We start from the raw sequence: 22765 nt of genomic DNA on the forward strand, positions 1-22765 counted from the left end.
GTCGATCGTATGTATAGTTAGTATAGAGTTCAGTGATGTATACATACCATAGAGGTATAACTGCAGAGAGAAGCCTGAGTGCCTGCATTTTTTGTGTTCCTAGTATTCCCGATTTTGTAGCTCCCTCTGACACGAAATAGGTCTTTGGAACTAAAACCAAACAAGAATCCGTTATTCTTCATTCAACGTAGAATCAAATGGTGGCTATGGAACTGATTGCGAAATAAAATTTGAAAGTCTTGCTTCTTCTATCGGTGAGATAATTGAACTCGATCTTACGTTAGGATCCCATAAAACGAGTCGGTAAGTGCAGGGCAACAGACCCCAGACCCGCTGGGATCCACTCAGCCGCAGGAAATATTAGTCCAGAGTTGTTGTATATCTTTAGTCAACGAATATAGTTTGTCCACAGTTTGTCTCGTCGGCCAAGTCATGCGACGCCGGCTGTAAGGCTTGTAGGATAATCCGGAGATTCTCAATATCATGCTGAAGACGTCTAGCTGAACTATTGATTAACTGAAATAAGCCAATACTACTGCGATGATACACTAGAAGAAACCGATGTTTTTACTTTTTGTAGCCAAACCGAATAGTATTTACTGACGTCAATTTGAACGGATAATCATTGACAAGCTATACGATATTATGTTACCAGCTCACCAGGTATATTATCTAAGAGTCTACGCGGATTACCTACGATTTTCCCATCCTTTTTCCCCTTTTACCGCCGCGCGGAGAGCAGCAGCACTGTCGGTACTGTTAGTATTACCGAACTCCTGACCCTAGAATACTACTAATCATAGACATATCTTCCGATGCTTCTGATCCACGGTCTAAGTTCGTGTTCTAAACACTTCTGATGAATGATATCCAATGCGGGTCGAATGGCCAGAACTTAGGAACAGAGTTCCCACTTTGATATTACTTGGTGGTAACACTCGGCCGGTATCTAACATTGTTGGAATGTCTTCAAACTGGAACGGCGGTTCTTTAAAATCGGAACATGTGATTTACGCGAATGCCATGTTTATAATATCTAATTTCAGGTGAAATAACCAAAATACGCTTTTATTTAAACACACAATTAAAAATTTGGAGCATACGTTTTTCGGTGGAAAATGTACTGCATGGAAAAAATGAAGCACCGACGTAATACCCTCATTGTGCTTCTTTTAACAATTTCCTGTCACTATAATAATCTTCTGAGTTATTGAAAATACTATATTTGTGTAATTTACCGAAAATATTTTTATAAAGAGTATATTATTTTGTTGATTCAACTATTAGAAAAATAACACGCTAGAGTGATAATTATACTCAAGTATCTTCCCAAATCTGCGTATTTCAATCAATGCGGCATTTGTATGAGTTTGAATAGGTGAATCTGATTTTGAAATTGTGTAATACATAATATGTTTATTCACGGAAAATGTCGAGGCTAAAGCAATATGGCGTCGCATCGGGTAACCAGCTGATCATTTCGGAGTCTGTTCTAGCTAAATTACACAAATATAAATGGTCAAATAATTTTATGCCGGTTGTTGCATTTTTGTTTACTTATATTGAGGTGATAAATAGTGGAATACACATTAGTAACTGACTTTAATAATTTCTATACAGCAGAGTTCGTTAGCGTGGTAAAGTTGTTGCCGCCGAATGACCTCTCTTTGTATTTTATACCCTGAAATCTGTCATCGAATTCAGTATTTTGGGATATATGTTTCTCTTTACGATCTTGAGACAAGTCAATGCACGAGTGAACTAGTTACTAATGGACACCGTGTAGATGCGTGAACCCTTCATTGTCACTCGCCTGAAGTTCCACGCGTGCGTTAAACCCCTGCCTGCTAAGCTGCAGACACGACAAGCCTTATCGTGGTGTTAGGTTCGTCCGGTCGCGTATGCGTCCTCCCAATATGTGTGAGCTACTTCCTGATGGCGCAATGGCTCGCTTCCTCTACGCTCCTCTAAACCATATCCCGCCTCGCCGAGCCTTCAGGAGCGTCTCCAAAAAAGGCACGAACCCATTGTCATTAATTTTTTAACCTACTTATAGCCTAGATTTTATTTCACATAACGACGGAATGTATCTTTGCTTTTGAATTCTTCGTGTAGTATGAAAATAAACGAAAAACGTTTCTGGTAGTCGTGTTTCCGAAATAATTTTTCCCAGATTAATACATTTACCATCTAACTGCATATTTGTTCGGTATTAAGAAAACTTAACCCCCCCCCCCCCCCCCTCCTTAAACTTTTGTGTTTATAACCAGCCAAAGTAATTTCCATACCTTTTTTACGTAATAACGATTAATGACATAAAATATACACCTCTTGGTGTTCGAATAAATCGTACATTCATTCACGCACAATTCGCTGAATATTTCCGTATTCGACAAAATTAGGGGGCGTTTGTATTTGTTCCGTGTTTTCAATTCGAGCGATCTTCCTGTCAGTAATTTTTCGCTCTGTCATTAATTGTCACTGGATAGGGGAGGAAGTTTTTGGGAAAATCACAGAAACGTTCAATCACTAACCTGCAGAGAAGTGGAACGAGCACATCTGCTTTTAAAATTATCGTTGAAAAATGATCAATATTTTTGCGTCAATCGATTTTTCCAACGGTAAATGCTTCAAATATGCTTGATAGAGATGTTAAAATTAAAAATCAAAAGATGCCTTGTAATCATTTTTTTTTTTTCAAATGACCAAAACAAAATTGCCGAAGCAAGTGAAATTTCCTACTTCAGCTATGACAATAAGTTTGAAAACGTTGATATCTCAAACCTCTTCTGAGACGTTTGCAAAAAAAAATTTATCATTTCTCAGTATTTTTCCGTGACACAGCTATAACAGGTCATTCCGTGTGATAATAAAAAAATGATTATCCTGTTATAATGACGTGGTAAGCTGTTTTTTTCTCATTTTTACTGACTTTACGACTCCGCCGTTACCACATCCATCTGCGGTGAACAATGTGTAACCTCCGTTCCATTCAGCTTGTACTATGCCAATTGAACATTTTATGAGATAAATCGTTGGGATGTTGAAATGACGCGTAGCGTATAGGATAAAATAACTGATTAAGATACATCGGAAAAACCGAAGAACCCGTGGATATAACTCACACTTTTTGTTCACTCGGGTTATAGAATAGGTTTTGCGGGAGAACGTACCCTTCCGCCGATAAAGGTATCCAAACACGAATTGTATCGGACGTTCGTTCGCACTTTTAAGACTGCTATTGGAATGCACAAGTTCAAAAAACGGCGTCACAAACTATGTTTCGTATTTAATTATAAAAGTGTTTATTCATGCTATATTTTACTCTAGATCAAGTTAATATTACAAAAGGGACACTTCTGTGGCCTGCACGATATATTAAATGCCTTAGCATTCGGTATATTGGCTTAAAACGATCAGGTGATTGCCCAATGCTATGCTATATTGCCCCAATCACACCACCAAATGCTGCACTCTGGCTGGTGGGAAACTGTAGAAAAGTGTGGTGGCAGCAAAAATACCTCCGCGTTGCTCAATTGCAGTGTTGATTGGATGGGAGCGGCTGATACAATAGAAAATTTTCTAAACTTAGCATACATTAACCAAAATCTGTATTATATTAATATTGGTAGATATTTATTTCTACATATTTAATACGCATTATCGAACTGTAAACCTTTTTTTTTTCTGAAATGTGAAAACATTCAAACAATTATTATGCTGGTACACATTTCGTGAGCTATCGGCTAACTTTTACTTACGCTTAGAAATATATTATAAGTGATAATGGAACTTGATAGCATATAAATTAGTGACAATTCTGAAAAAACTGATTCATCATCTGATTTGAAAGTGTGTATACTATAGAAATAAGAAAATATCATCTCGAAAAAGTGGCTAGCGATGAAATTTTTTAGATTTTCTGAATATTAATCAACTCGTGCTAATACAAAGCCAATTTAAAATTAATATTTTATCTTTGTTTAACCGCCATAGCTATTGAAAAATTTCTTTACATTGGTGATAAAATAGAACTATATTAATGACGCTCATTCCGCACTGTTCGTACGCATTTATACATACAGCGTGTTCATAAAGCACGAATTTCATAGTTTTAAGTAAAGGTAAATAGTCATCGAAAAAAAGATGAACCTGCCTTTTAATATGAAAGCTCAAAGTACCGACGAAACATGTCATGCGACAATCGATGATTCTTTAAACGTTTCCCTGATTAATATTTGCAAAATTGAGTTGAAGAATTACGTGGCAATCATGAAGTGACACGAAAAAAGGTTTAAAAAGTTGAAGGATTACAAAATTGAATATGAGTAATACCAAAAGCCTAGTATTGGCTTCGGTAAATCAATAGGACATCACACCAGGTGTGGCTTGATTGTAGCTCAATTATTACATACGAATATAAATGGACATCAAACTTTGTGCAGGTGATTATATACATTTATTTTATTACCATGATTTGATAAAGAGTAAAATATAGAAAATAAAATGACTCTTGGAATCAAATACGACCCTTAATTCGAAAACCGTGGAAATTTATTTAAGGCGAGTGGTTAAAATTTAGCGCTTGATTTTCAGAGCTGCCAAAGCGATTCCCACATCGATCGTCATCCCTTAAATTCTTAATTATAAGAAAATATTTCGAACATTTATTCGGTGGAAATGGTACCTTGGATACGTAACCCTTCCACCATGGATGTGGGTGCAACAGTCGAAGTTAGTCACAAATGAGCCTAAAATTAGAATTAAAATGTTGATAAAATAGACTTGGAACATTGATACAATAAACATGGCCGTTACCCGAGATGAATGGAATCACATTTTGAGGTTACAATAACTTTGTGCACTCTACATGCACTGAGCATTATTTCACCTACGACAATATTACAGTTAGGATGGTTGAATCGAAATCCCGAGTTGGAGTAGTTTGAATCCACAGAAGTTAGTATGGGGCTGCAAATAACCAAAAATTTTATAGCTGAAAGATACTAGTTTTATCTTTACTTTGAGCCTGGAGAGTTAAAAAATGGCTCCAAGCTGTTTGAATGAACTCTGAAAAGGATGTTTTTCAAGAGTTAGCTTCAAGACCTTTCATACGATATTTATGAAACTTAGTATCGATAAAACAAAATGGCATCGCACTGGGTGATCAGCTGATCGTCCAAGTATCTGTTTTAGCTGAATTATGCGGACATAAATGGCCATAAGATTTTGTGCAAAAGGTTAGACTTCTGTTTTCTTAAAATGGGTTGCTGAAGACCGAAACAAAGTCATAAAAACAACTCTCATAACTAAATACGATCGGATCATCGTAGTAAATTTTCTATCGTTAGATGGCACCTTCGATACTTTGGATTTGAATACCGAAGGCATGAACATTTACAAAAAAATAAAAAAATTACCAACTGACCAGTTGCGATTCATTAGCGTCCCTAGTTGTAAAATGATGGAAAATTATTGCAATTAAAGGACACCCGGTAGATGTCGGCACGTGAATAGCCACAAATGCATGGAAAAGCGAGTGAGTGTCTCGTACGTACGGGGAGCGAACGAAACACGGACTGAGCGCCGGGGGGCAGGCATACATACAGTCAGAGGCAGAGGATGGCGAGCCGACGGCGAGCCCGGACGTAGTGTGGGAGAGACAGCCTAGCCTACCGTGGGGGGAGAGACGAGGGAGAGCCGCGTCCCCCGACTGCTCAGAATCGCTACTTCGGTCGTTTCCTTCCCCTGACCCTCCGTCACGAAGGCCCTCAGTTCTCTCTACCCATTCACAGAACTGTTTCGTCCGTGTGGTGTCATGGAGGTATCATGGCTGAGGAGACGCGCCTAGTTCGCGTTGAAGAGCGGCTAAAGATAAAAATTGGTACGGAAATAAAGCGTCTGAGGATAGGATAAGATAGATAATATTCGGACGGATTTAACCCACTTAAACAACGACAGTAACAACGACAAGAAGCCGTTCAAGTTCGCGAGATATTTTCGGTGCAGTTGATACGTTTGTACTGGTTCTTATTCCTGCCCAGTGTTGAGTTGACGGGTCGGAGAGATAGAAGGAGGGAGAGAGAGAGAAAAGGAGAAAGAGAGGGAAAGCGAGAAAATCGACGATGAATATAAATATCCAACATAAAGTGAAAAATGTGCGGTGATACGGATTCCGTTTCGCGATTTTACCAACGGCCGCAACGCAGCGAAAAGGAACGCTGCGATGTCATCGTGAAACGTCGTCATGGTCAACCGTGGCTACAGAAACTCCCACGAAAGTCTCACTCACTCACCGTGCAAGAACCGCTGCTGAACCTCGAGTTAAAAGATCTTTCCACGGTTTCAAACCCCCTGGAAACTGCAGGCTTACGCAAAGTCTCTGCGACTGTTTACGCGGTTAAAACGAACGGAGTTTTGAGTAAAATGTCACTTATTTTTACCATTATCAAGCCTACGCATAACTGACATGTAAGTGCCGCAGCGAGCGCAATTCTACGTAATATGCAAAGCGGAACAATAATATCGAACAACTTTCATCCTTCATGCGCGACAATAATGCCATGAAAAATGTATTCCTACAATTTATAGTGCATATTTCAATTACAGGATTACATTTTCTGGTACACTCGATGCGTGTCAAGCAAAATGTTTTTTTTTTTTTTTTTTTTTTTTTTGCGTACATTTGTGTTCGGTATTGCATGCAGGATTCCGCTAGCCGCAACTCTTTCGAATTGTCAACGATGCTTAGGATATATGACGATCGCGAAAATAAATGACATTTTCCTCGGTCGGTAAAATGACTGACAATACAGCACCTTCGTAATACTCTAAAATTATTAAAACTGATCCTAGAGACGCATTCGCGATTACCTGTGTCGGGAATCACCTATGATTTGACGTCCGCTTTTCCAGGGATACACGTTTCGCGGCAATGCGTCGGAAGGCGGATAAATAGAGTCGGAACGTGCGCGATTTGTGACCTCGATTAAGCTACGTGCTTGCCGCACCGCGAAACTTTTATCAATGGGACCCGACGGCGCCCGCACCTCCTCCTGATTTGAACCGCTCTAGGCCGGCCTGTGTCACAACCGCACATACGCACCGACCCATGCTCGCGTTTACTATATCTGTTATACCTATGGATCACCCACGAGACTCCCTGTCGCCTCGTTCGACCGCCGCTGCATCGCTCTTAAATCAACACCAATCGTCACACTCGCGCCGAATGATAAAGATCGCGTTCCATTTTTCAAATATACATACAGTACGTTACATCACGTATTAGAATCTTAGAGAAACATCCGGATGATTGAATGAATGAGTATCTTAAAATTCGTAAAATGACAAAGTCTGTTCTCTGAATCCTAAAATTTTATTAACTTTGGCAAAAATTATGGAACTTTGTTAAAGATAAGACTCTCGAACGCCAAGATAATGTCGAAATTGTCAATTTTTAAAAACTCGATTTTACGATTATTTGAATTGTGAACAAACGTTTAATTGAATGGAATGAATGGTCTCTGAATGCCCTGCGATTCATTAAATATCATTTACCGTTCTGAAAATATCATGTTATTTCTTAAAGTTGGGAAAAAATTTGTCACACTCGAATAAAGATGAGGCTTTTATTCGGAAGATGGACTTATCCATTTTTTGAATACATACGTTACGAATGTTCGATTTTTGGACAAACGGACGAACATTTAAAAATTCGTATTATTCGCGTTTTGTCTGATACTGTAAGTACTTTGTGACAGGCTCCAAAATATCCAGAAACATGGTAAACTTGCTAAAAACCTTGAAATCACTAATCAAATGACTTGAATTTGCCATTACATGCGATTAAACATATACCTTACATATTTGACGGATTTACTCATTTGGATTAAATAGTTGAATCAAATTCTACATTTGCAATTGAAATGCTTGTGGCAAATCAATATGGTAAATTCATCTGAAAACTGCCCACGAAATGTCTTTCTGAAAAATGTATGCAAATATATGAGCAATAAATAATACATCGAAATTCAGATGGTCACATCATAAAAAACATTACCAGAAGTATTTATTGACTTCTGAGTAAGATTGTGCTAGAGACTATTTTTTGCCATATGTATTGAAGACCTATCGATCGCAACTGTTTATAGATTTTTGAAAGATATCGCTTCAAGTTAGTTTTGATTATTTGCTTAGTTGTACTATTGTTTTGCTTTTTTCGGATTCTAATTGACATCTAGTTCGTAGATTATTAATTCTTCATTATTGTTTTTTGGTTCGGCTATTATAGGCGAGGCAAAAAATTTACAAAGCAGAAGCCATGGATCTCCCGGCGCAAGAGATGTGTACTGCGCATTGTCCCTCGACCAGGAAGAGATATTCCGCACTACAACGATGGAACGGACTCTCAAGTATGACAACGTTTTTCAATCCATGAACTAATTTTCACTCTCATATGCGCAAGATTTATTTTCACATGAGAAACCAGACTTTCAGACCATTCAGAATAATTAGAACCTGTCTTGAAAAATTTCTCTGGATTCACGAACCGACCAGTATATAATAAGAATTGGGAATTCTCAGTGCAATTTGATTGAATCTCTGTAGATTCATTTTGTCACTGCTATTTTAGTTGTTCAATTTCTGTTTTCTTCAGGTGCTGAAATAGTTTGATAAAGATGTTGATCATCTAATTATTTTCAGCCCATTTTTCGGCGAGGAGTTCCAGTTCGAGGTACCTAGAAAGTTCCGTTACCTTAGCATATATGTTTACGACAGAGACCGCCATCTAAAACAGGATAAGATACTTGGGAAAGTGGCAATAAAACGTGAAGACTTGGCTACCTACCATAACAAGGAACACTGGTTCCAGCTGAGGCCCGTAGATGCGGATTCGGAGGTGCAGGGTAAAGCACATCTGGAATTGGCGCTGCAGCCACAGATCGGACAGCTGCATCCAAAGTTAACAGTTAGGTGAGTTTTGGGAAAAAGAAGGACTTGCAGCTTTTTTCGAAGACAGAAAATTGGGAAAATTCTGTGTCAAGGGAGCACTGTGTGTTTCTTCCTTGCACTTCTGGTAAAAAAAAGCATTCTCACAAATCGCTTACGAACTTTTTGTTCGTAATATGTACTTACTATGTTTTTGCATGGATCTGAGAAAAATTCTGTTTCATTTTTAAAAAAGGTTTGAACACGAGTGAATTCATATTCATTCAGAATATCATTTTCTATTCCAAATTTTATGGATTTCGAAAATGCAAAATTTCTGCAGGCAACGTCGTAACTTTTACTTTTAGAACCTTATTTTGTACGATGAATCTAAAATTTAAATTCTAATGTTTCTGTTCATTTTCTGTCGCTAGCGCGTTATGGAAAACTGGGATAGATCTTTGAGAGAAATTGGAAGATTTGTCAGAATCATTTCAGAAATTTCTCAGATTCTGAAAATAATTTTTATCACGCACCCCTCGAAGCATGATTTGCAAGTTTCGACTAAATTCAATTCACTGTATCCCATAATTGAAAGTAGCTCATCTTTACCCAGCAGTGAAAAGTTCTGACTAATTGAACTATATTAGCATAAAATTAATTCGCTTGATAAACCTGTTTAGCTCTGTGACTGCTGGGGCATAATTTCCCACCATTGTTACTATGCTTTTGTAATTAATGTGCTGCTTATTCATCTATTGTGCCCTCGTTTCATTATTGCCTTTTCATTTCTTACTACGCTTTGAAAGGCGGACAGTTCCCATGAAACTTATTTTGCTCGTCTTGAGTCGATTATTACTCTCGTTCAAAATTTTATGGTGGTTTCATTTTGTGCTCAAATAATGATTATTAGTCAGTAGGGCAGCAATGATTTAAAATTCACCAGCAAAACAACAAGGTTCAATCAATCGAGGAATGCTTATGATTTTCTTGCTATTTTTTAGCGGGTTTTCTTTCTCTTTTATTTCCAGAGTTATAGAGTGCAGCGAATTGACGATTAAAAATGGGGGCTGTGATCCGTTCGCAACTGTCACTGTGACCTACAGTAACGGAAAGCAAATATCGAAGCGTACCAAAGTCAAGAAGAAGACAGTATCGCCTCGGTTCAATGAAACGTTTGTATTTGAGGTATAAAAAGTCACTTCTCTTCTCACGATAACGAATTATTTTCTCAATTCTATCCTGTAACATTCCGGATATTAAAATAGCTGTAAATCAATAATGAGAAGATGTTCAGCAAATTTTATATCACGCTTCATAAAATAGAAAGACAGTGATGCAGTAATAATCAATTTTCTATTCAAATTTAGAAAAATAATAATAAAATAAATGGATAAAACAACATTTCTGTTATGTAATCGATGGAATTCCGGGAAAATTCGAATAACATAAGCTGAAAGACAACTACATTTTGACAAAGTTTTATAAGTGAAATGATAAAAATTATTAAATTCTGGTATTTTTCATCAGATTCTAATGTCTTAGAGTTTATTTTGTTCATCATAGAGATCTCCAGAATTGATCAAAATAAAGTACAGCATAACTGATTTTCCCCAAACATGACATTTGCGTGTTAGAAATATATTATAATGTAAGATTTCTTGAATGTTTTTAGACAATTTGTGGAAATTTCCTAAGTAAGCAAAATGACCCCAAAAATATTAGAATCTTGAACTCATTTTAACGTCATAATTATAAAACTTGTTCTCAAAATTTTGATATTTTAAATTTTGGAATCTGTTCACAATGATTTCTAGCACATAATAAGGAAGTTGTTTTAGTTGTGTTCATCATCATTGATCAAATATCATAGCTAGAGATTCCTTGAATGTTTTTTTTTCCTTCTTTCCCTAGCTTTCCTCCTTGACCTTGATTTTAGTTCTAGATTTTATCAGAATCGACCAATTAATTTTACAAAATACTTCGTACTGCTTACATTCATACATATAATCGTAGCGTGAAATAGGGTATCTTTTCGAATGCAAACTGCGCTGAACTTTGATTACAAGTGTCCGATCGGAATCCAAAAAAAATTTTTGCACCGCTCCAAGGACTGTGATAGCTTTTGCACATAGTTGTCCACGCTTTTCAATGTCCTGTACTATCGTTCAAAGCTTGTTTCTGTTATTTCCTCATGAAAAGCAATGTTCGTTTAAAACAGCAAGCATGATTCACAATGAGCATATCCATTATTTTCTTTCTAATAGCCCGAGTTGACTGAATCCAAAGACAAGGATGTCTCCCATTACTCCATCGACGGGGGCGAAGTTGGGGAAGTTATCGTCGGCGTCTGGCACGCCTCGTCTGGCATGGGTGAACAGCCAGCTTTCCTTGGCGAAGTTCGAGTTACGCTGCGCGGTTTGCAAAAACAACCGACTAGTCCCACAACGGCTTGGTGAGTCAAAATCAGATTCTCACATGGGATTTGCATATTGAACATTGTGCAAGTGTATTGTGCGTCGAAGATTGTTTTATTGATTCCGAAGATCCAAGATTTTGTCTTGTGTAGATGTAATCCTCCCATTATTATTCAACAATTCAGGTACTTTCTCCAGCCGAGGTCAGCAAAGCACAGACCGAGCAAAATTCCTAACAATTCTACACTGCCGGGAACGATACCATGCATAGGATCTCTGCGGTTGAAGATTCACTACACAGCCGATCATGTCTTTCCTTCCGAGATGTACAAAAGGCTGGAGAGTCTGCTGCTCCAGAGTGTTACTGTCCATCCCATCACTTCCTCAGCTGTTTATATACTTGGCGAGATTGTCGCCAGTAAGATGGAGGCTGCGCAACCACTTGTTCGTGTCCTTGTGCATCATGAACAACTTGTTTCAGTCATGAGGGCGCTTGCCAGCTACGAGATTTCCAAACTGACGTAAGCTTAGCTTTTATCCCAAACATTTTCGACGTCAAAGCGCTATCTTGAATAGTTTCTGCCTCGGAAATTGAAATCGAGAGTGGATTATTTGAGAAACAGTTGAGTTATTTAAGTTTATCTGTTCAAACCTCAAATATTAGTACCTCTTCTGTGATATCGAGTGTTACACATCGTTATTTATCTGTGAAATCATGCGTAAGTCAACCTCAGCGATGCTTTAAACTTGTTTTCAGAGATCCTACGACAATTTTTCGAGGCAATACCCTAGTCAGTAAAATGATGGACGAAGGAATGCGGCTGGCTGGACTTCACTATTTACATTGTACTCTTCGACCAGCTATGGAACAAGTATTTCTGGAGCGAAAACCTTGCGAAATAGATCCAACCCGAGTAAAGGATGCCAACACTATTCAAACGAATTTGGCGAACCTTAAGGTAAGAAAACAGCGTTATTGAATTGAATATCAAGTCTAATTGTTTCAATTCCATGTAATTTCTGTTCTCAATGTGTTGATGTTTAGAAAACTTTGGATAGCAGTGTCCAAAAACAAAATTTTCATTCTGGCTTGTAGGGTTTTATATTCAAGTTTTCATTTAACACCAAAGATATTTTATTGCGCCGATTGTTTCATTTCTCAATTCATATCTGCAGGAGTATGTTCAACGCGTGTTCACCGCGATAACAACCTCAGGAGTCCGGTGTCCTCCATTGATGTGCGAGATGTTTTGGAGCCTGAGAGAATTGGCTGTGACGCATTTTCCTTACAATAAAGAAGTGAGGTACTCTGTCATCAGTGGCTTCATATTTCTCAGGTTTTTTGCACCGGCGATACTTGGACCAAAATTATTCGACATCACCACTGAGCAAATAGTAAGATATGAAAAAATTATTATTTCTTCTTCCCCATTTTCATCTATCTCTTTGTTATTTATCTCATACTGAAACGAAGATAGAATATTTTCCGGTGAAAAAAGTTCTTATAATTTTTTTTCACATTCTGAGTGACTTCGCAAAAATTTTTACAAGTTTCTGTACGTAAGAAGACATCGAAAACAATATTACTTGGTATTTCAGGATTCCCAGACATATAGAACGCTGACACTAATTTCAAAAACGATTCAAAGTTTAGGAAATTTGGTTAGCTGTCGTGGTGGGGCAGGCAGCGTTTGTAAAGAAGAATATATGGAGTGTGTGTACAGGTAAATTTGATTTCATATTTTTTCTTTGTGCAAAAATACAGTGGAGCGTCATTACGAGTTTGATAGAGCTCAACTTGCAGAGTTAAAACTCTCGTATATTTAATTTACAGGGAATTTTATACAGAGAAACATATTCAGGCTGTGAAACAATTCTTAGAACTGATATCAACCAGCAGCGGAAGTGGAACTATCAAACAGAGACCCGCAGCCTTCCAGGAAGAGCCTGTGGTACTGAAGGAAGGGTAAGTTCTCCTGATATTTTCCAAGAGACATTTTTCCTTGATTGTTGGAAAATCATATGCTCAATATTCATTAGTCAGTCATGTAATTTACAAAATAAATTCTTCGTTCTTTCTTTCTAATAGAATATATTCTCTTTTTGTGCCTACCGCTGACTGTGGCAAGAGGTTTGTAAATCATGTCAATTTTTAATGCTTCTTCATACTTACTGTCACTGTACATATTTTGAAGTTTCTAATCCATTGGGATCCAAAATATCAAAAATTACTATACGATGGCAGAAAATGTGACACGTAGATTGATTTGCATTCAATTATAAAGGTTGCTTTTTAACGCAATTTTTACTCTCCTTCAGCTCAATGTTACAAAAGTGAAATACGACAGCTTGCACTGCACTTTCTTTCCCTTTACATTCTCGTAATTAAGTTAAAACCAAAGCTGAAACAATCAGCTGATCGCTTTGTTCGACGCCGTACTGCTTTAACTACGTTTGTAACTTGGATCCCAACATAAATTATACTTTACCCATATTGTATATCTCACTTTCGTAATACGAACGCCTTTTTGCAGAGTTATGATCAAAAGAGCACAAGGCAGAAAGAGATTTGGGAGGAAAAACTTCAAGCAAAGATATTTCAGACTGACTACGCAAGATTTGACGTATTCCAAGAACAAAGGTAAGTGCGGAACGTATTCTTATAACACTCTGAAATCAAACTAGCAGTGATATAAAAGATCGGATTCGTGTATGTATTATCTAATACATCTATTCTGTGTCTTCTACCCTCTAACATGACTTTTGTTTCCACTTTCAACAGGAAAGGAACCGCTGTGTAAAATACCTTTGAGAGAAATTCTTGCTGTAGAAAGACTTCATGAGGATTCTTTCAAGATGAAAAATATGTTCCAAATTGTCCAAAGGCAAAGAGCGTTGTATGTTCAAGCCAGTAATTGTGTTGAAGAAAAAGAGTGGATTGATATTCTTACAAAAATTTGTCAGACGAATAGTAACAGACTAGAAAAGTACCATCCGAGCGCCTACATCAATGGACACTGGCTGTGGTAAGCATATTCAATGCTTTTTCGAATTCATATTATCTTTTCACGTGATTTCAAAACAAGTCATCATATTTATTTTTTTATTTGTAGAGAGTTTATATTGTAAAGTATTCTAAAAAGCATTGGGATACTGAAAGTGTGAATCTCTATTATAACGCTATTGCTGTTTAGATAGAGAATTTACAATAAGTTTTCCGACGTTTTCAGAATTCCAATAAAAATATCAAAATTCAGTGTCACTTTGGCAACAATTTCGAAATTGAAAACCTTTAAATAAATTTCTTGAACATCAATTGAAAAGGTTTGATTTTACAGGAAAATTTTCACGAATACGTTTCGAAAAAAGTACAGAGAAATTGAAATAAATTTGATATTTTTCTCAAATTTTTTGTGAAACGCCAATATTTAAAAACTTCTTACAAAATCTTCTAAAAATCTCGTATTATTAATTATACTAAATATAATAATTACTAAAGTATTAAAATCACGCACGAGCATGATCGGAATTCAATGAGAAATGGGGTTCACAATATATTTTTTCAGATTTTGCCAGAGGTTTCAGAAACTTTCAGTATGTTGTTCAAAAGTTGTTAGAAAAATTTTACCATCATGAATTTGTGGTAAAGAAATCGAGCCTATAAAATCTTCCATCAATATGGCGCTTGAAGGAATATTCAGATGATTATTGTACGTTTTTCGAACGATTTAAAATTTTTCAGGGGAATTTGAAAGAAAACAACGATTTGCGTCGCATTTCAAAAAATTTTCTATCTGGCATTTTTTGATTCTAAGGATTCCAATACTCTGCCCCTCAAATGCAGTGAAAATCCAGACTTCGAAGCACTGTCGTCTTATACAATAATATTTCCACAAATCAGAGTGCCCCAAGTTTCTTCTAAATTATAGCATCTGATTATGAAAACTTGTTTCAGCTGTCGAGCAGCACTTGTGAGCGCTCCGGGCTGCAGCGAAGTTTCACCTGGGCTTGAGGCTGGTTTGAAAATGTCGTTGGATCCGGACCGTGATTTGCAGAGGATTCACTCTCTGATTTTCACCAACATGCCGCGCCTGGAGACCTTAATAAGTGCCTGTGAATGCCAAGCTGTTTATGGGGCAAACAAAGTCTGTGTATTACCTGGAGGTGGACCACCCATAGAGGATGTCCCTTCCTGTTTCAAGACTCTTGCTTCACTTCGAGAAATTGCTTTCACCCTGCAGCAGGAGCATCGAGCTTATTCAAGAAAATTGGCTCGTGAAACAAAATATGGAAGCAAGTAAGTGGCGAACTAAAAAGTTTAATCACCGAAGGAATCGATGAGCAGATTGCAATTATACTATACAACGGTCATTCATAGTTGAGAAAAATTTTCTGCTGACTTTGCTGGCCAATGTGTCTGTGAATTAATAACAAAATGTGTTTTTTGATGCTGAAACAGTAAACACCGACTAAAAATTGTTCAACATTTCTAAAAGTTGCTGTATGTAAATTATTTCTATATAGGTGGAAGTTTGAAACTTTTCTTTCTATTCAATGACTTTATTGTTTTGTAAAAATGCAAAGTACGATTCGCTCCTAACTATGACTTAATTTCTTTCTGTCTGACAGACAAGCTCCGATTGGGGATGACAATTATCTCCACCTGGCTGCAGGCCCGGGTTTAGATGCATCGTTGGCAAAGTGTGCTTACGAGGCAGAAAGTCCGGGTCGCGGGCACACAGATGGAAGTGTAACATCGCGGAGAATCGAGAACTCGCAAAGAAAATGTCTGGATTCTGTGAACGGTCAATACGAAATCGACGAAGGATGGTTGAGGTATTGTGAGGCAAACAATACAGGCAGAATAAGAGGCATTGAAAACGATCTCATTCGATTCGACAACAGCTTGACGAAGCACGGAACTCTTCGATCGGAGAAACTGGCTGAGAGGAACGGAAACGAGAATTTGGAGAATCCCTGGTGAAAATTGTTCTCCAATTTAAAAAAAAAAAAACTTTACCATGTTTACAAATAGTTTTAAGGAATGTTATCTATGTTTTCTGGTACAGTTTGAATTATTCTAATCACCTTTGGGGGATACTAAAAAATTCGAGAGTTTCTAGAAGGAACTCTTATTCTTCTGAATTTTATTTCATATAAAAAATCTCCATTTCTGACGAATTAGTCGAGTCAGCGACGAAAGTCAGACTAATTTGTTGACAAAATTCATAGTTTTTCAGACCTCCGACAGAACTGACCTATTTTTCTGCATAAAAATTGAGATACATTTACAAATTTTTTATAGATTATTACAATTTGTTAGAAGTTTTTTAGGCAAATTAAGAAACTGTCATCAATTCACATTCTGATTAAGTTCGTAGCAACTTTCTGAAAACGTTTTTTTTCCAGGCATCACAGAAGACTGCAGGACACGTCGAACCATTTGAAAATGGATGGCATCAGTTTGTCCGGAAGTTTGTCGCGGAAACTCAGCAACTATGACAACACTAGGAAATTGGACGAGGGCACTTTGACCAGGCGTATCAAGGACGACGCGTCTGATATTTCTTCAAATTCAATGAGTGGTCGTGGTAATCACTGATATTTAACCTTTTGTTAAGGATTTTGTAAATAGTGTAATAATAACTGCTAACGCGTGAAATTTTATTATCGTCACTTCGTCGTTGATAATTCGCTTCGTCTTGTCAAAGATCGTGAGTTTTTCAAACAAGTGTCAATGGTGGAAAAATATTTCTTACCCCTTTTTCAACGTAATCCTGAAAAATTCTAACAACTCTGACAAACTGATTAATTCTTGTTATATTTCGATTATTTTACACCCCGTTTGAACATTTTCTGTGATTTTATACAGACTTTGTCAAACGTTTTGAGATATTTGTAGAGAATTCACAAAAAACTTCAGAAAAATAACAAAATTTCACCCTTTCAAAACTTTCTCCAAAAAATCTCTTCAAATTTTAAATTCCAAATTTCTGAAACATTTTCATTGCTTATTAATTCTCGTTAATTAATTGTAAGAAAATTTGTAGACTAAATTTTTATTTCAATATTTACATAAAATTTTCACCTTAAATTTCGATTTCTTCATTAGAACTGTAAAAAAAATTACGGTTCAATATGTTCGTATTGCACAAAAATATTCAAAGTAAAATCGGAGATAAACAGAGTTTGAAACAAGTTTATGAGAATTCTTCAGATTGTCAATGATAGTCAGAAATATTAGTTTACCAGAGATACAAGCGACACCTACAAACCAACTGTACAGTAATCGAAATAATAATTAAGTAATTATGGTACATAGAGTTTAGATCGGCACTAAAATAGGTACTAATAATATATTGTACAGTGTACAGAAATCTCGGTTAATCGTCATGTTATTTTTATTATCATTAGTTTTAGAATTTTTTTTTTCTCCCTAGGATAAAAATGGGAAGTGGAAATCGTAAGTTTTTAACAATCATAAGGTTAATTCCACGAGGACTCTCCTAGCACTGTAGGAACAGAATAACACCAAACAAATAGCATTACGTAATAACTTGGAAACTAAACAATCGTAATAATTAAAAACGGACGATTTCATTGAATCGTATTTTTCAAACGTGAACATATCTCTAAAGAAGGCATTGCTCTGTTTATATTTTCACCGCTTATACTGATTATCATTAACATCGTTATTATTATTGTTATTATTACAGTCTCGATGGTATTTGCTTTACCAATGGTCGATTAAAATTCATATACCTATAATATTCTGCAGTATTCGATCCACGGAATTTCGAAAAGGAAAAATTGTAAACCAAACACATGATCTTTGACTCCAGCGCTTACGTGAATTCATTGGAGAAAATACATTTGAATTAATTCTGCAGTCGTCAAAACTTACAGTCAAACATGTAACGATAGTGTCAGCCAAACGCTTGAATTTTTTCTTTCGAAACAACCTCTTCATTTCATTACCTCGAAAGAAAAGATTCCGATTATGTTCTCATTACTCCGTGGATAAATTCCATTGATGAATACGAACTAAGTAATAATACACGAATTTTAATCTGTACCCTAATAACGGTCGTTTTCCAAATTTAAACGATAATTTTGAATTTATGAATACCTACTATAAGTATCTGTATTTTAAGTTGCGCGTGTAAATGATCTGAGTTCCCCTTTATATTATTATTATTATTATTATTATTATTACTACTATATTCAAGCCCGTTTGTTCCATGTTTGAAGTGTAATTTACTGCCAAGTTGGGTGTTCAACTCACAGTTTTGAGTGGTATGGTTAAAGCTGAATTGGCCAGACCGTCTGAATCAAAAGTTCAGGCAAGGAGAAAAAACGATTTAAAAGATTGTTACTAGTATCACTTGGAGCAATGATGGTGAATAGGAATGAAGTAACATCTCGACCATGTGATAGACATGAATCTTGATAAATTCGGATATCACAAGTTAACATTCGAACAATTGAAGGAACGGTTGTATAATTAGAACGTTCAAACTGTTTAAACTCTGCAGATGTTTTTGATTCCATTATGTCGTTATTTTGGGCTCATTTCGTTCATCATACAGATCTTCAAAGATTGCCAAAAAAGCGATTGACAAACAGTTTTCTTCAGACTGAGTAGGAATAGATTTGTGTGAGTATGTTACAACAGATGTTTGTCCGTTATTACATCTGCGTATCATAAATCTACTATAGTTTGAGATTTCTTAAATTTGTTCAGATTCGTTTCTGCCACATAATAGGCGACATTTTTCCATTTATGTTCACTATTATTGCCGTAAGTAGCATTGCTAGAGATTTTTTCAACGTTTTTTTTTCGTATCCTAATGATTTATTTCGGATGGTATGGATACCGATTCATCTTCAAGGTTTTGTATCATATTATCAAAGTTAAAGAGTTGTGGATTTTTAACATTGATATTTTGACTGAGATTTTGCTGTGACCTGTTTAGAAAATGAATGATACGAGGATTTGTTTTTCAAATACACCCAGTTGGCAGAATTTTATCCCGGATGTGGAATAACGAGTTCTCAACGACTCATATCTGATTATATAAAAGAGCAGATGTAAGTCAGAAAATTTAACCGCTTGTAAACTTCTTCCCTTGGTTGAATGATCAGAATTCAACATCTTTCGGATATTGTTCCGCGATTCTCTCTCAGGCCCAATGAAATTAATATACCTAATTGCGCCAGGTGACTATTACATATATATATAATATACATATTTAAATATTTTCTGACGAGATTGAAAATTTTCGCTATAAGTAGTTGTACAATCATTGTTCAGCCCGATATTTTATTGTGTTTATTTTAACGAATATTTATATATGAATTTGAAACGAACGGAAGTTCTCTCAATAAGATGAATATTCGATACGTTTAACATAATTTAAGTCTATATGATAAAAACATTTGCGCGAGTTAATATTTCTTTTTTTTTTTTCATTATTCAGAATCTGTGTTGTTCTTTCCTTTGTTTTCTCATCGCAACAGACAATCAATACATTTCTCAATATATATTATATCATATGTATGAAAAGGCTTATACCAGTCTGTGGGACAAATTTTTTTTAGTTACTTTCGCTTTTTTTTCAAAGAACTTTTTTGTACTGAAATAAACTTCTTTTTCATAAAAACATTAATTTCGACATTTGAAATAAAACCAAATAACATGTCATTATTTTTAATTGACTCCATTTGTCAGCCACAAACTGTTGACAATATTTTTTGAATGCCAGAATGGATATAATACTTTTACCAATTTCTTTCCATCATAACAAACATTTGCGTGACGAGGGATTGTTATCATCTGGTTAAAATTCGATCACGCCGGCCTTTTATATATAATTTTATACATAATTATTATGATTTATCTGAAATTCTGATTGACTCATCGAACTGTTTCTACATACACAAACAAGTTCAAAGTTCTTATGTGTAGCTGAAAAACTAATAACAGGGAGCTAGTACAAAAAAGTATTGCAAAACCATACATTTAAAAGCTTTTGGGCGTATAAAAATAGAAAATAAAATAGCGTGTTTTGTAATTATCAATGTTAATTACAATCATATTTGTATCCCATAGTTTCAGTCAGCATATCATTATACTTTATTATAATGCATTTTTTCCAACTTTTGCATAAACAGAGTAACTCTACTTATTAACGTTATTATTTATATCATTCTTGTTGTATTATACCATCACGATTATGATTATTATTATTGTTATTATCAATTTCCCAGTGAAAAAAAATTTCAAACATTCGTCGTAATTCTTTTACTTCTACAGGAAAGTTTGAATTATTTTGATAGTGTTAAAAAGATTTTAAGAAATTTCGAAGATTTTCTGCAAATGACTCATATTTTCTGAAATTTTACTGTCTATCAAATTTTTTGAGAAACTTTTAGTTTTTGTCTTACTGATCATTTCTGATCAAGACGAGTTAGATGTAAAAATCGGACTAATTTCTACAGAGAAATAATTTTTTCAGAACTTCATTTTGTATCACAAATCTGAAATCAACTGAGGTCTGGTACTTCTGTGTGTTTTCTGACGAATAGCATTATGGAAAAATGTGTCACATTTTTTAGAGAAATTGGAATTTATTAGGACATGGTTCAAATTCATTTTTTTGTAATGCAGGTAAGGAAATCTAGACAGTGTGATCAAAGAGTATTTTCCGAAAAAACTGGAGGTACGAAAACTTTCCTAGAATTTTCGATAAATCTGCATAGACTTGGAGATATATCTACAGAATTCTTAGGAATTGAGAGAGTTTGTCAGAGATTTTTTGACAATAACTAAGAAACTGTCAGAATAAACATTTTTAGTTTATTCATGAGAATTTCTGAAAGCTTCTAAGAATCATTGTCACTGAGGTTTACTATTATACTGTAGTAACTGAACTGTTACGATTTTTATCGTAGAGACAGATCCTGTAATTGTTTTGTGTTGAAGAGTGATTTGGGATATCGTTTCACTCCGTTTTACTATCGGAACCATTGAAAGGTCCTTAACTGTGGATCGTCCCATTTTCAAAAAATGGGTACGATACAAAAATGACTGGGTTGATGAAATTTGGACTTCTACATCCCCTTAAGTCTCGATCCAGGCAGTTTATTGCTCAGAAGGTAAGCCACCTTAGTCGATAACTGACTGAAGTACCAACATCTAATCTTGAGCGAACGAAAATAGTTTTGTAATATTTCCATCTCTTTCCTTTTTTCTTTATTCTTCAATCCGTTGATCCAATCCCGTGATTTCCCGACCAATTTCATCTTGTTGAATCCATCGGTGGAGAAGTTAGAGAAATTTAAAAATTGAAACACTTTAACCTAATAGATATTCAAATCGATAGAGCATTGAATAAATTTGGCTGAAGTTATGTCAGGAGACGTTCAGCCCAGGCGTCGGAAAGACAAGAGACGTAAAAAAGGTAAAATGCTCATGATTTCAGTTTCTCAAAACTCATTTTATCAGCTCATAGCCTTCGCCCGTTCTTTTCATGATTTGCAATTTCTTCGATCTATGTAAAACAATTCTGTTCAAATTTATTACACATCTCTCGACGAAATTTAATTCATGAGAAATCTTTATCTCAGCTGAACATAACCTAAAAAACTTTACTGAGATTTATGATCTAGCTCCTGATATCTCTCTGTATAAATTTTTATGGATCGGACGAGCGATCGCCTTAATAAAAATCCTATTCAGCCAAGAAAGCAAACTCCATTTGGGTAAATTGGGTAAATTTATAGAGAAAAATATCATCTGATATTTTCTCTGTACATTGAGAAAAGGAGTCAGCAAAATTGACTAAAATCTGTTTTCTTGCCTGGCAAAATAAAAAATTCTCAGTCATTGCATTGAAAAATTTATCAGGGGCAATTAAAGAAGGGATGTCAAATATTTGCCGCACCAATCAATGTTTGACAAGATTAACTGTGATTAGATTACTGGAATAACTGGAGACAGAATTTTCCTTGAATAAAGTGAAGCTCGAAAGATAATTCAAATCGCTGGTAATTCTGAGTTCCAATGATATATTTTTGAAGAGTAAATGAAGCCTGATCAGCCATTTATTAGACTAATAAATGGTAAAATTATTGGCAGATGTTACATATTGCTTTGTTCGATTATCATTTCATAGAACTGTTCTGAATCAAGCTTGATTGATCAAAACTTGAAGTAATTCTTTTCCTTCTAAAAAAGTCATAGGTTGTCATAAAAGTCTCAGGTTGTAATAAGTGCTGATTTTTCAATGTCTCGAGTAATGAGGAAGTACTATTCAGAAATGATCAGTAATGCTTTTCTGTCTATTTTAGATATTTCGACTATAGTATCAGAATTCCCTGGTCCAACTAGCTGCTGCCTTTCTATCTTTACCAAAATA

General features: G+C 35.7%; 1 protein-coding gene across 1 annotated transcript in view; it reads left to right on the forward strand.

Annotated features, from left to right (window-relative positions):
* The first annotated feature begins 5778 nt into the window (after positions 1-5778).
* The window catches only part of LOC124404466, a 36253-nt gene continuing 19266 nt past the window's right edge, over positions 5779-22765 (forward strand). Inside the window, exons 1-16 of the mRNA XM_046878606.1 lie at positions 5779-5884; positions 8291-8411; positions 8704-8973; positions 9960-10116; positions 11196-11383; positions 11531-11866; positions 12103-12304; positions 12522-12740; positions 12945-13069; positions 13180-13311; positions 13435-13476; positions 13880-13986; positions 14128-14371; positions 15301-15642; positions 15975-16325; positions 16755-16936. Coding sequence (XP_046734562.1) covers positions 5830-5884; positions 8291-8411; positions 8704-8973; positions 9960-10116; positions 11196-11383; positions 11531-11866; positions 12103-12304; positions 12522-12740; positions 12945-13069; positions 13180-13311; positions 13435-13476; positions 13880-13986; positions 14128-14371; positions 15301-15642; positions 15975-16325; positions 16755-16936 — 3073 coding nt within the window. The 5' untranslated portion in view covers positions 5779-5829. The remainder of the gene's footprint in view (positions 5885-8290; positions 8412-8703; positions 8974-9959; positions 10117-11195; positions 11384-11530; positions 11867-12102; positions 12305-12521; positions 12741-12944; positions 13070-13179; positions 13312-13434; positions 13477-13879; positions 13987-14127; positions 14372-15300; positions 15643-15974; positions 16326-16754; positions 16937-22765) is intronic.

The sequence above is a fragment of the Diprion similis genome, chromosome 3 (assembly GCF_021155765.1).
Source record: "Diprion similis isolate iyDipSimi1 chromosome 3, iyDipSimi1.1, whole genome shotgun sequence".
In the NCBI taxonomy this organism is placed as follows: Eukaryota; Metazoa; Arthropoda; class Insecta; order Hymenoptera; family Diprionidae; genus Diprion; species Diprion similis.